Genomic DNA, 15300 nt, shown 5'->3' on the forward strand with positions numbered 1-15300 from the left:
CAGTCAGTGGATCGGGCAGCGCCGTCTCGCAGACAGCGGCTGAAGTTCTGCACTGGCCGTGGCGCTCGTTGCTTGAAGACGCAGGATTCCACAGCTCCGGGGAGCGGAGAAGGACGAATCGGACCTGGCGCGCGGCGCCTTTAACAGGCGCGGGGCCAAGAAAACCCTCGCTCGGAGGCAGTGGCGGCGTAACAATATCCCCACGTGACTGCCATGAAAGTCTCTGTTCCAAGCAGCCAGCCGCGGAGGGAGGGGAAGAAACTTACGAGAGGTCCGGGCGGGAGAGAGAGAGAGAGGCGCCTCTAGTCAATTACGCACCGGAGAGCCAGCCAAACCGCGGAGATGCGATACGAAACTGACCAGCAGAAAGGACGGGGGAAATAAACGGATCTTTGCGACGGTTTCCCGCCCGTCTTCACGGCGGCTTTTTATTTTTCGGGTCGGTGGCGCGTGTGTTTTAATTTAAATCAATGCCCCCTTTTCCTCGTCTCCTTTCCGCGTTTGGATGACTTTCCTCCCCGCGCCCGCCGCTTCTTTGCTCCTGCTGCAACGTCTCCCCGATCGCCAAGGTAACGTGTCTTCCAACATGCCCGAGCAGCTCAGCGTCTCGGAGTTCGTGGCCGTGACTTCGGAGGATCTCAGCTCGCCGGCGGCGTCGAGCTTCACCTCCAAAATGCAGAAATGCCGGGGGGCGGCGGCGGCTCTGGAAGAGGTGAGTGGCGCTGGGAGCCTGGGGCCGGTGGCGGAGCCGGGGGGTGGTGGTGGTGGTGAGGCTAAGGAGAGAAGAGGAGGCTGAGAGAGAGAAAATCCTGCTCGCCTAAACTGGATAAAGACTAGGGCAGAGTCGAGATCGCCTTACCTCCCCAACCCCCCGGTTTAGAAAAACTTTGCAGTTTTTGCTCCGAAAGTGGGCGCGGTTGTCTCTTTCGTTTTGCATGGCGGACGGTGCCGCACCTGACCGGCATGTTTAGTCCTAAACGCATTTACTCAGAGGTAAGCCCCGCCTGTGCTCAGCGGGGTTTACTCGCGGGTAAGTGTGCATCGGTGCACAGCCTTCGTTAGTTCCGCGTTCCTGGCTCTTGGCCGCTTTCCCCCGTAAATCAAGTTTTATAGCGGGAGCCCAACCAGCTCTGCTCAGAAGTAAGCCCCAGTACGAATCAAGTTCCTAGAAAGAGTTCTCTCTTTTGTGACTGTGTGTGTGTGGGGGGCTTAATCGTGGCTCCATCTTCTGTTCATGTCTTTTGTCTCATATTTTGAAAACAAAAACAACAACGGGAGTGTCAATTCACACGTGACGTGGAGCGAACCCGGGTTCGTTCGCTGGGCGTGCCCTGGGGGGATAGCTGCGGGCTGTCGGGACTCCCAGATAGGTGTACCTGAACCACGATCATATTTGTCGCACTGAGTTTTGTAAGTGGCTTAGGCACGTTGGAATCCAAAGGACACGGTATTGAGGAAGAGATGCATATTGGGGGGGGGGGTATTTGTGGCACCCCCGCAATTCTTCCTAGCATCTTAACTTGATTCTTAGATGTATGCCTAACAAGTAACCCAACATGTGAAGAGACCCAAAGCTGTGCTAAGGCCAGACTAGAAGATTATGCGAAATGTCTGAATGCACCTAATGTGTCTGGGGTTTTTCTTCCCCTTTAAAGTGTTTCTTTCCCCTTTAAAGTAGAAGCTGGTGGGGTGTGATCAGGATGGGGTTAACTCTTCTCCTCCTCCCCTTGCTGCTGTTTCAGCAAGCCCCCCCTCCCAGGCAAACAGCAGTTTTAGTAGAACTTTTGTAGGGACCAGGGCATTGGGGAACAGGACAACTACCTCACTATGCAACATCCGCGGGCCCTGAAGCTGCTGTTTTAAAAGAGAAAACTCAGATGCATGTCTGACTAGGACTGGAGAGACCCAGATTCAAATCTCTCAGCAGAGCCTACCTCACAGGGTTATTGTGAGGATGAAATGAGAGCAGGGCGGGGGGGGGGGGGAGAAGAAACAGGCATAGACCTGGGTGAGCTCCTGAGAGGAAAGGCAGGATAGAAACGTAGTAATAAATAAAATAAATAAAGCGCGATCTTATGGCCGCTAGTCAGCAGCTAGATGGCCATAGGATAGGCTTGCAGCCATGCTCTGAGGTCCCACGGCTAGACAGCCGAAATCGGCTGTTTAGCCATAAATGCAGAGTGGCTGAAGCGTGGAGGGGATGATCCCCTCTGTGCTTCTGGCAGACGCCTATCCCTATAGGATTGTGCCCTAAATGCATTTAATATATTATCTAGTTTGGCTGTCGGTTATCTGTTTTGGCATCTCCTACATTGTCTCAGTGGCATTCCCTGTTTTTCTAAAGGTAATTGAATGCCAGATATCTGGTGCGTTTGGGACTGTAAGAGTTTCTTTAATTGCAGTTGTGGAGTTCTTATTTCACGTTTTTTATCTTAAAAGTTCTGTGCACTGAGTTCCTATTTTTGAGTAAGCCAGTGGCTGATGTGGGAACTGGTTTATTTCTTACTGTGGATGCCAGGAAGAACTGCTATTGCTGTGGCTCTTGGTGACCACTGGAGCGGGAGATTTTAGAGACCATTAGAAGCATAGAATCTATCTGTCAATGTCATTGGCTTGTTCCCCATGGAATAACGAGGGAAGCTATGGTTTTGTCCCTTTCTCACATGGCGATAGCCCTGTTCTGTGTTAGGGTTTAAAGCAGGTTTCCCCAATCTGGTCTCCTCCAGATGTTTTGGACTACAACTCCCATTCTCCACAGCCAACATGGCCCTTGATTTAGGGGGTGGTGTAAAACAGTAACAACCACACCCTAAAGCATAACAGAAACAACAACAGTTAGAGGGCATTTTTTATAAGTGATGGTTTTCGTTGTGTTATAATTCAAAAGTAAAGCCTGCTTGGCCAGAAGGTCAAAACTGGTTGCCTTCCATGCTGAGTAATGCATTCCAGATTAAACAGCAGATTTCTTCACTTAATTTGTTAAAAAAAATGCTTTGATCTCCCCCCCCCCCCAAGAATTGCAATCTTGGAGGTTGGTGAGTTGCAAGTCCTTAACCTACTGCTGCAGACATCTGCTCACTTTCTGAGTGCTTTACAGGCTTGTCGAGCAGCGCTGGGAATACTAAGTATTAGAGCCAGTATAATATAGTGTTAAGGTTTGTCAAGAGGGACCAGGATTCACACCCCATCACTTAGTAATGAAGTTCAGTTGGGCCAGTCCCCATATCTCAGCCTAACCTACTTCACAGGATAAACTGGGGAGGAGAAAGAAAGGAAACAATATATGCCATCCTGAGCTCCTCTGAGGAAGGGTGGTATAAAAAGCTAATAAATACATACTCTTAAATTGCACTTATGCGCTACACAAGGACTTTGTCTGTAGTGCAGTGCCATGATATGTATCTGATGAAGAGTTCTGTGAAACTGGAAAGCTTGCAAAATACTTGGTCATGAATCTTTTCCCTGTAAACTGCTGGCTGTATCTGTAGAGACCCTGGATTTCATACAAAACCTTCTTCAGGTGAACACATCCTGGTTGTCACAGAGAGGAAGGCCAGGATCTCTTCTTGATCGTCCCAGAATGCAGGACATGGAATAATGGGCTCAAGTTACAGGAAGCCAGATTCTGGCTGAATATCAGGAGAAACTTCCTGATGGTTAGAGTGATACCACAATGGAACCAATTCCCTAGGGAAGTGGTGGGCTCTCCCACACTGGAGGCATTCAAGATGAGGCTGGACAGCCATCTGTCAGAGATGCTCTGACTTGGATTCCTGCCTTGAGCAGGGTGTTGGACTCGATGGTCTTGTAGGCCCCTTCCAACCCTACTATTCTATGATCCCTAGGGATCGTGTAAATTACTCCCCAGTTCATCTCCGCCCCCTCCCCGCCCATCCCAACTGTGCTTTCAAGTTACATATGTCATGTTGTCCACTCTCATGTTTGCTGCTCCCTGGTTAATCCTCTCCAGTCCCTTGGGACTTCCTTTAAAATGTCATCTTGTTTACCAGTATCAGTTTTGCTCTCAGCATTCGCAAAGTGTAACCCTGCCAAGATCCTGATAATAAAAGCTAGTCTATAATAAAAGCTAGATAATAAAATTCCCTGCACGGTGGGGAGAAAGTTTTATATATTACTGATTTTTTGAGTTATTCCCCATGTAAATCATGGTGACCCTCAACCTTCTGAACTTGTACAAACCCAGGAGGCATGCTGCTCAATTTGGGGGCATGCTGACAAGAGCTGGATGTACTGATGACTCCCATTGAAATCAGTGGACAGTTAAGGCTGCAATCCCTGATCACACTTACAAGGAAGTAAATTCCACTGAATTAACAGGGGCATATTCCTGAGAGAGTGCACACATTTCAAATTTGAGTTTTAGTTTTGTTTCACTTCACTAATTATTACTATTTAAAAGATTTTTTAACCTGCCTTTCAGGGCACACTGCCCTCACACGGCGGCTTACAATATTATAAAAAACATGAACATACAAATTACAATTAAACATACACCCCAGTAGTACTAGCAGCAGCTGATGATTTTTAAGCACCAAATGTAGACCGGCGTAATGGCGTCTTCAGGGTGTCTGTCTGTTTGTTTAAAGCCTGCACTGATAAGAGCGAGATCTACACTACTGCTTTATAGTGGTGTTGAAGTGCACTGACCGCTTTTGTATATACCGCTTTTGTAGTGTTATTTCCTGCATTTTATTCCACATTATCCAATATACCTCAACGAATGTCATTGTGTGTTCTACAAGGTATGTACAAGGCAAAAGAGGGATATCGCATTACCATGATGGCATCATAATGATATGACACAAGGTGTAGATCTGGCCAAGGTCATACATATCACCTGCAGAGGGGCCACCACTGAGAAGGCCATATCCCCAGTACTCAGCAGCCTAATATCTCTCTGTGGTGGGGCAATGGGTAGGGCCTCTGATGCTGATGTTAATGTTTTGGCCAGGTTCATACAAGCGTAGGCAGTCCATCAAATAATGTGGTCTCAAACCATTTAGGGTATGGGTGCCCAGGGTTGATACTGGCCCTCTAGGGTCCCAATCCACTCCTTTGGGGTTCCCCAGAAGGCCAAGCGCCTTCCCTGGTTCCACCCCCTTTCCCCAAACACAGATTATTTTGTAGTTTCCTGGCTTTGGTACAGCTTTTTCCTCATTCTAAACACTTGAAAAAACTCTTCTGAATCTTAGTTACTGACAGTAAGAGCATTAAGCTAAAATAGGCTGGTAAGTTCAGTGTTTTGGCTCCACCCCTTTTGCCTTTGGCAACACCCACCACTAGAATGCCCCCCCCCTCCCCCAGCTTCTCCAAAATGGAATATAGACCTCAGGCTAAAAGAAGGTCTGCATCTCTGATTCTAGGACTTTAAAGGCCCCAAACAGCACCTTGAATTGGGCTCAGTTTACTTTATGATTGTAAACAACTCTGTGGGTCAATTGGGGGGGGCATCAGGAAGCAGCCCCCCCCCCCGTTAATATAAAATGATGCTGCTCAGTTGTGCCCTTGATGGACGCAGGCTCCCTCAAGGACAGATTCATGCACCTCGGGCTCCATGCTTGTCCCATGATTTGCTTCCTTGTTGTCTTTTATCAGGTGCCCACTTGCTGTTGTGCTGAACAGCTGGTGATCAAAGGGCAGTCAGATGTTGTCCTAGCTCTTTTGTGTACTTGCGCCCTCCAGTAATTTGTCAGAAATTCAGTTTGCTTTTCTTTCTTTTTTTACATGGTGTGGAAGAAAGCGTCAAATGTTTAGGCATTGCTCTTTTGAGTGGGGCGGGGGGTAAGGCCTTCATAGCAGCTTTTAATGAACAGAAAAATAAGATCTCTCCTTGGCAAGATCTCATCAGCTATGCAGTCCATCCTTTAGAGTATCAGAAGCAGAGATTAGGTGTGCCATGACAGGATGACAAGTTCGCTTTTGTAAATGTTAAGAGAGCTGGAATAAATTTGGAAAGAAAAATCATTCTCCAGGAAATGCTTCTACTTTGTGTTTTGTGAGACAATAAATAAATAAATTCACGTGTATACATACTAACTTGAACTAGTTCTGCATCCCTGGTTAACAGATCCTGTTGGATTTTGAGTTTCTGGGTTGGATCCAGAATCTGCCTTCCATGGCCGGAAGAGCTCTGGTCATGGAAGTTGCCTTCTCTTGACTTTTGGGGTTCCCTTACATGCACTGCAGTCTACTCCATTCAGCAAGATCCCCCAACCCTCTGTGGAGCATTGGGGGCTGTGGGCTGATGTGTGGAGGAGGGAGCGTGGAAGTCTGCTTCAGCTGCATGCCTCTAAATCTGGATCCAACCCACTACTTTTATTATTTAATATCTCACTTTCTCAAGCATTCAGTTGACCTTTCATATGCTTACTGTTTCAGTTTCTGTTACTGGATTGTGTGGTTGGATGTTTTTTAGTTTGTTTTTAACTTGGATGTTATTAATGGTTTTATTGGGGGGAGGGGTTGTTGGTGGGACAGGGGGGTCAGTTGCCTTTAAGGCGTAGTGGTAGATGGTTTTGGTTAAATACGGTGGGGGGGGGAGAGAGAGAGAGAGAGGCAATGTTAACAACAAGCTAATTCTTTGCCAATTGTTTAAACTTGTTTTCATTCATTTATTAAGTATCTACATATGAAACCGCCATATACTGAGTCAGATCACCATCCATCTATTGCTAGTTGGGCCATTAGTCCATCTTTTGTGTGGCACTAGCTCTCCAGGGCCCCAGGCAGTGGTCTTTCATATCGTCTGCTCCCCCATCCTTTGAATGGTTTCAGCAAATGCATCTCACCACTGGAGGAAGACACTGGCCAGGTGAGCTGTATGTCTGCTGCTCAGTCTGCTGTCCAGGTGCTGACTGAAGATGGGCAACTTCAAGGCTCCTGATCTGTTCTTCCTTCTTATGGCCCCTTATCTTTATGGACAGTCCTTCAAATGGAGAAGTGCCTTCTGTAAATTAGGATATATGGCCATCCTAACGTGGACAACAGGCTGAGCAGGTAGACACACACACACACATACACACACACACACACACACACACACGTCTCACGTGGACGCAGTCTTCCCCATTATGGGGAAGGTGTATTGTATTTCTGCGTAAACTATCGTAACTATTTCCAAATGTGCATGTATAAAAAAGGAACATATGCAAATGCTATGCCAATCTCTGTCCTTTTCTTTTCATTTTGGTGATGCATCAGTGGCCACCCTACTCTTGACGGAATAAATTGATGTTCTGAGCCAAGGGCGGTTGTCTTTTCCCACAACTCTTGAGTTGTTTTGCAATTCCTCTTAAAAAAAAAAAAAGTCAGAATGTAAAAACCTGAACGCTATGGCAAGCCGACCCCAACAACACATTTAAAATGCTGCTGTGTTTTTATTTATGACATCTTTTATCCTACTCTTCCTCTGGAGGACTTAGAGACATATGTGGTTTTCCCCCTACTCTGTTTTATCTTCACAACAACCCTGTGAGGTGGATTAGGCTGAGAGATGGTGACTGGCCAAAGGTGACTGGATTACCTTCATGGCTGAATGGAGATTTGACCTCGGGGCTCCCCACCCTTTCACCATGGCTTTGTCACCATTTGAGCCTGATGCTACTATGCTCTAAATCCACAACCTTTCCTGTCTACCGGACTGAAGCTGGTATCCTATCTGTGGTGTCACATGTGCAGAATAGTGTGAGGCTGCTGTTGCATCACTGATCATTTCTATCCTGCTTCTGCTAATGCAGCCTAGGTGTCCGTCCATTGAACTCCTTGCAATAGCATCACACAAGATGAAAAATCTGGTCCAAGTGGCTGGGCAGAACCTCAGGAGTGCAGGGGTGAATCCAGTCCCAACCCACCCCCCTGGGCTTCCCCAGCAGCCACACCCCCTTCCTTGGCCCCACCCCTTTTTCCTAACCATCAATTGTTTGGCGGCTTCCTTGCTTTTCTGCCATTTTTTCCCCACTCTAAAAGGTTGAAATGCCTCTCTTAGCAGTAAGAGCTTCAAGCTAAAATATCTGGGTATTTCTGGGGGCTTGGCCACACCCCTTTGCCCTTTAGCTCCACCTGCCACTGTAACGCTGCCCCCAGAACCTCTCTGAAATGGAATTCGTGCCTCCGGCTGAAGGAGGTTCTGCGCCCCTACTGAATCTATAATATACACCAGCCTCCCCCAACCTGCATGCTGGTTGGGGATGATGGGCATTGCAGTTCAATGCATCTCGAAGTCACCAGGTTGAGGAAGGCTGGTGTGTATACCATACAGCCTTTGCTGTTTTGTTGCAGCTTTTCCTTAAGCGGATGTGGCCGCTGTTTTAATGTGTTTGCCAATGTTATCTGGGTGCTGCTTGGAGTGGAAGTGAAGCAACGAGGCCGTCCTGAGCAGGCAGATTTCAGCGTGTTGGAAGCTCAATTGCCCAGAGGAAGTTGTGGGCCAAGAACTCCATGTGATGTACGCTGTGGTCTCTACCTCCACAAGGAGGTTGTGTGTGTCATCAGTAGAGCGTGTAGAACCTCTATCTTGCATGGTATTTGGTGCACATTTGGCATGGCTCATGAACACTTCACAGGTACACAATGCTTTGTTATTGTCTGACCTCACGACGGCCATCTAGAGCAGGCCACTTTGGCCTCATTTTAGAGAGGAAAAACAAGCTTAAGGAATCATAGCCACCCTGTGATTGCATGGCCAAACAGGGCTTTGCTGTCAGGCCCTTGTGATGACCTACTTCTTCGATCACCGCTGGAATTCTGTCTTGGCCTAATGGCCCCATGCATTTTCCAGGTCAGGGATTGGAAAAGAACTCCACCTTCTATTGGCTTCACAGTGCCGTTGTGAAGTTGATATTTGCTTCTGGGAGCCTGGTTTATGCCACTTATGAACTACCAAAAAGAAGGAAATTCAACACCAAAAGGACACTGACTTGCACAAAATTTGCACATGCTAATTTATATGTGCAAATGTAGTTTAAATAGAAATACAGTGCATCTCGCCATAGCATGGAAGGGTGTGACTAGGTGCCCTGTGTACCTGCCTGCTCAATCTGTGGTCCAGGTGCTAAACATTGATGGACAACGTCAAGGCTCAGTTCTCCCTTCTTAGGGCTCTTTATCTTTAAACCAGAATTGGACAGGACGGCCCTTCAAACAGAGGACACCTGCGAATAAAATATGGTCCCCTGACAGCCCTTCAAATAAAGAATTGTCCTCTGTAAAAGAGGACACTTGACCAATCCAGCTGGCACCCCATCCATGAAATCAATTTGATCTGGGAAACTGTTGATGAGAGTTTCTTCTTTGCTGTTGTGATCTTTGGTGCTTCTAAATGTCCAGTGGATGATATGATGATTATGATTATTAAGTTCATTTCTATACCGCCCAATAGCTGAAGTTGTTTGGGCGGTTTGCAACAATTCACAAGATAAAATACTGCATAAACATTTAAATATACAACATTGAAAAGCAACTGAAACAGCTAAAAACAACTTCAGTAAAATATTAGACCTTTTCAGACCGCTGGCATAAATGCCCCATCGCATGCCATTAAATGCCTGGGAATAGAGGACAGTCTTAACCTGCCACTGAAAAGATGATAGCGTTGGTGCCCGGTGGGCCTCAGTGGGGCGATCATTCCATAATTGGGCGCGGGGGGCACTGAAAAAGGTTTATAATAAAATGTTTCATTCTACCTTGATCCTCTTCAGATAGAAACCTGAGTGATTTAGAGCATCATATGACAGTGATAAAATGAAACTGCAGAAAATGATGGCCATGATAAAAACTGCATTTCAAATTGCCACAGAATAAAATTAATGCAGCAGCAAAAGGTCAGAGGGGAAAGCCCTCCCCCCCCCTCCACAAAGGCAGAAAGTATGGGGGGACACACGTTGAAATGACTGAAGCGGTTGTTCAGCCAGTGCCTAAGGTCTCTCAAAAAAGAAAAAAGCCAGGCTTTTGGGCCTATAAACGCATTCAGTTTGGGGGCTAACCTGAGTTTCCTAGGAAGGGCATTCCACAAGATGCGTGGAACCTGCAACGGTATGCTGCAGCGTGAACTGCTGCTTCTCAGGATCCCAGCCACTCTGTTCTGTTCTCCCTCTTCTATTTTAACATGCACACACCCAAGCCCAACAGTCAGGCAACATTCCATGTCCACTGAGCATTCTCAGCATTCATTAGTTCTGGGGTTCCCTTCTACAGTTTTTATTCAATTTTTTTGTACTTTGGAAAACCTTGGGGTTCCCTTGAGCCTCCCTCTTGTGCATGAATGGTGGTGTTTTGGCTACAAAAGCAACGAAACGTGCCGCCTGAACACAGGAGATATTCCACAAGATTGGCATCACAACCAAAAAGGTCCTGCTCCTTACAGTCATCCTGAGCATCCATCTGTTTGGGTGAGTGTGTGGAGATTCTCATGCAGCTATACTGTGCACTGCTAGTTAATTAATTTTAGCAACCCAAAGAAATGTGTATGAAATGGGGGAAACCTCTCATCTATTTCAACAGAGTTCAGCTCCCTTCTACTAAGGCTGTTGGGGCACCTTCAGTTTCTCTGTCACTATTTATTCGTTCTAGTTCACACAGAGACATATGTGTGTTTCAATGACATGTATGTTAGGGCTGTGCACCTTTTCGGTCCGAATTCCGAAGTGAATCGGTGTGATTCAAGCCGCTTTGGTCTGAAGCAGTCCGAAGTGGGTCGGAGAGAACTGAAGCGCTTCAGACAATTCGGAAGCCCAGACAGCCTGTCTGAGCAAATGTAACAACTTGCTAGTGAAGGGAGGGGGAGAGGAGGAGTTGGGAGGGGGGAACTGAGCCTTGGAAAGTGGCATCTCTAGGTGCCAATAGGGCTGGGCTTTTAACCCAGCAGTTTGTTTTCTTGCTTTGTACTGTTTGTTCTTTGGCTCCCCGCTCCCCTGCTCAATTACTGTCTCTTCCCTTCCTATTTTTCAACTCTCTCTATTTTTATCGAAAACCAAAGAATACAAAACAACAACAACCCATTTTCTCTTGTGTTAGACTTTAGTGATATTTCCCTTCCCCTCACCCCTTAGTTTGTAGGCAGTTTTTTCTTTCTGTATCTGCTTTTCTTTTGGTCATGTATATGCGGTGTGAGTGCACCATACACATTATTGTGCACAAGTAAACAGTGTGTGGCAAAATCAGTACACTAATATACAGTCCAATATATACTGTGGGGCAAAGCGCTATACAATACACATAATATGAAGCATCACTTTTGTCAATTTTCCAAGACACTTTGCCTGTTGTTTGTTTTCCCTTGTGTACATCAAACGACCAGAAGAGGAATATGATCAGGCAAGGCTATATGTATTTAAAAAAAAATAAAATCTTTGCTTCGTCCTACCCTTCCTGGGGAAAAGGGCTGCCAAAATGATCAGGGGGCTAGAAAAGCTCCTCTATAAAAGGCTTCAATGTTTGGGCTATTTAATGTAGAAGAAAGGCAAATAAGGGGGAGGTTTATAAAATTATATGGAGTAGAGAAAGTACAGCAGTGCAGTTAATAAATAACCCCACTGAGTTCAGTCAGTGTGACTTTTCCAAGTAATGTGCATTGCAATTTCCAGCCAAAGAGCTGTTTTAACTTTTCTTTGTTCCCTTCATGAGAGCCTCAGGTCAGTGGCAGATTCAGGACAGACAAAAGAGAAGTACTTTTGCACTTAACGCCCCCCCCCCCACACCAGAGATTAGGGGTAGTGACTTCCTAATTGTCACCTTAAACACCTTCTGATTAGGATCTCTAATCCCCTGCATGGCTGACAGTTTTTTTAAAAAATCTTTTTAGTTTCTGAGAAAAGGAAATTTTATGCATGGCTAGCACAAAGACTCCCAGGCCAGACTGTCTGAACTTTAGCAGGTTCTGTCACTTCCATAGGGTCTGCCAGGTGCCCAAATTTCATGCACTTCTGTGGAAGCACTGAAGAATTATAGTTCTTTGCTTTGAGAGATTTCCTTGAAAAAAGCAAATTTTACCTGCACCTAGCACACAAACTCCTGGGCCAAACTGACTGACGTTTGGGAGGTTCAGTCACCTCCACTGGGTCTTCCAGGTTCCCAGATTTCATGTATTTATCACAAAAACTGAAGAATATATGGTCATTTCTGTTTTCCAGTGCAAGTCAATGGGAAAATGTAAAATCTGAACGTAAAATTTGGATGTCTGAATCTCAATTTTGATATCTGGATCTCTATTCAGATCAGAATTCGAAGTGAATCAGATCAGGTTCAAATCAGTCCAAAGCAAATCAGGGCTGATTCAGAAGATCCGAATTGGCCTCCGAAGCAAATCGGGGGGTCTGTGCACTGCCCTAATGGAAATGTGAATCTCTGGATCAAGGTGAATGGAGGGGTACCAAAGATGACTTTTCATCTGGAACACTATCCCTTTACCGTGTCCGTGTCGCACCCACCCTCTTGCATGATGAAAGGGACAATTTAGCCCCTGTAGGCACAGACCAGCATGTTAACGTAAGATTGCTGATTTTCTTTTAAAACATGCTTCAGCATTTCTAGGGCAGGGCTGTGTGAATTTTGGACTTCTACACAAGTGCAGAAAAGTCACCACATTTGATGCTGGCAGCAGGATACATCAACCTGAGCATCCCTATTTTCATGTTTTAAAGTTTCTAGTCCTTATGGCTGCTGGGGGGGGGTGTTAAAGTGTATGGCTAATTGCTAGTGAGACTTAGATGCTAGAGAGAGGGTTGGGCTTCAGTGCCCTGGCCCCAATCGCTTCGTGTTGTACCTTGCAACTAATGGAAACAACTTTTTTTTCTTTTTTTTTTTTTGCAAATTAAGGGAATTTGTACATTTTATTGATTGGCATAAACTTATACAGGTTGATAGCTGGTGGTTGAGTTGCTCCTTTTTATCACTCTTTGTTTTATGGACTGATGTCTTACTGTGTTGTGTTTTATTGCTGATGTGCCGGTTTAACTTTGTATACCACCCTAGCATCCAGCATTATGGTGAAAGTCAACCTAGAAATATTTTTTTATAAAATTATGGAGGTTGACAAATTTCAGTTTTGGTTATATTTTTCTCCTTTTTTAGTGCAGCACACAGTCTTACTCTAGAGCAGCCACCCCCAACCCTGTTGCTCTCCAGATGTTTTGGACTTCAACTCCCATCAGCCCCAGCCATCATGGGCAATGATCAGGAGTGGTGGGAGTTGTAGTCCAAAGCATCTGGAGGGGGCTCCAGGTTGGGCAAGGCTGCTGTATGGCCACATATTGTCTATGGTGGGGGTAGACAATCTGGTGCCTTCCATATGTTTTGGACTATAAGTCCCATAATTGACCATTGGTGATGCTGGCTGGAGCTGATGGGAATTATAGTCTGAAATATATGAAAAGTGCCAGGTTGCCTACTCTGGGTCTAAGAGCCAGTTCACACTCTGGCTCATAGCTTTCTTGTGGTTCCTGGCCCTGTGGATCCATATTGCAAATGTGTTGACTGGGTTCACACAACATGACAACCAGTACTCCAAGTTAAGTGTGGGTTGTTGACTCATGGGTTATTGTGTTGTGTGACCCCAGCTGGGCTAACAACCCATGGTTTGCTAACCACAAACAACCCATGAAGAGAACCCGTGGTTTATTGTTGGGTTATGAACCATGGGTTGTTTGTGGTTAAGAACCCATGGTTTGTTAGTGTGGCTGGGTTCACACAACACAACAACCCATGGTTCAACAATAACCCACATTCAATCCATACTCAGCCTTGAGTATGGGGTGTCGTGTCGTATAAACCCAGCCATTGTGTGAACCAGCATTTTGCAGATACTGTTTCACTGTGAATTCGCACATCATTGTGCTGGTGCTCTTTGGCACAGCTACAGTCATGAAGATTGCAAGGTGGGAGCGTGTGTATATATAGCCATGGGAGCACCGGTTCCTACAATACACGCCTCCATGCGATTCCTGTACTTGCGGTGAAGTCAAGCGGGACTGTGTGGAGAGCATTCCTTTATACCCATTTTATAGATGGGGAAAGTGGAGGCGCAGTAATCAGCTTGAAGTCACATGCCTGAAGTTGGAAGCAAAAGCCCAGACCTAAGTTAAATCCAGAGTTGATTTGTGTCTCTGGCAAGCTGCTGTCTTGGATTTTTGTTATCCAAAGTACATGGTGCCTGATGCTGTTTGCTGATATTCCAAGACTGAAGAGCGTTCATGAAATTCACCCTTTGTTCTTCTGCTCCCAGCTGCAGCATTAGGTGACTTTGTGTCATCTTGGGGCAGTGAGTTTTTACTGGCTATCCCCCGAGTCCCCCTCAAAAGCCCTCCCTTCCTTCTTCTGGCCAGCTACCTCCACCCTTGTTTTCCCAGTCGAGTAGATTACAAAGGCTTTTATTTAGAACAAGTTCCTCTATAAAAGCAGAACATAAAGGACACCCCATCACCATCACTGCTTCTTCCACAGCAAAGAGATCCTCAGAAACTGCTCGGATGGGCTCCTGCCAGATGTAGTTTTGCTTTTCTGTTTTTGGTTAAGTTGTGGGGCTGAACGTTGAGCCAGCTGAAAATGTAAAGGAATGGAATATAACGTGACCTCCTAAAATGGTGGGACTCTCATCTGCATCTGTGGATTGCTGGCTATTAAAACGTGGTGTTCTTGTTTACTGCTCAGGCAGTTCTGCTTGGGTGGCTTAGGAAGGGGTGGGGGGATAATCCAATTCACATTTTGAGGTGAACTTACCTAACTGAGCACTTTCGAACCAATAAATGAACCGAAACTTAGTTATCGTTCCAAAATTTGCACTGCTCCACATTTTGCAATGGACTTCTCCAGTCACAAAACGCATCCAAAAGTGTGTGCACACAAAAAGCATATACTACTGAAAATGCTCCCAAATGCATCATATTAGGAGATTCACTTGCAAACAATTGTGTGTATCGGGCAAAAATTGCACATAGAAATGCACATATTAGGAGAAATGCGCACAAAAATCTGATAATCTTCATGCTCAAAGTTTGGGGCGAACCAAATGTAAGGCTGGGAAACTGAGAAGTGGAGAGAAACCAAAATTGACAGATTCATCCATCCTTAGTAGGACTAAAGCCATTTAGGGCTTCGTTAAGTAATGACTTTTCTAAAGGCTATAGAAATGAAGCTGTGAAGGTTTGAGGCCTACAGAGGAAAGGAAAAGGTCAGGCCTCAAGGCCTGGGTTTTTTGTTCAGAGGGGTTATTTCTGAGAGGAGTAGCTTAATTTCCCCATTTATGTTTCAGTTTCATTTCACCAGTTAAATTTCTTTTTTTTTTTTCAG

At 45.7% G+C, this 15300-nt stretch overlaps 1 protein-coding gene across 1 annotated transcript in view; it reads left to right on the plus strand.

Moving 5' to 3' along the window:
- Window positions 1–248: 248 nt before the first annotated feature.
- ASAP3 (ArfGAP with SH3 domain, ankyrin repeat and PH domain 3) overlaps window positions 249–15300 on the plus strand; it is a 127378-nt gene continuing 112326 nt past the window's right edge. The window contains exon 1 of the mRNA XM_084815717.1: window positions 249–712. Within this exon, the coding sequence (XP_084671843.1) occupies window positions 506–712 (207 nt within the window). The 5' untranslated portion in view covers window positions 249–505. The remainder of the gene's footprint in view (window positions 713–15300) is intronic.

The sequence above is a fragment of the Heloderma suspectum genome, chromosome 10 (assembly GCF_057233095.1).
Source record: "Heloderma suspectum isolate Gila_16-S chromosome 10, 16-S_ref, whole genome shotgun sequence".
NCBI classification, from domain to species: Eukaryota; Metazoa; Chordata; class Lepidosauria; order Squamata; family Helodermatidae; genus Heloderma; species Heloderma suspectum.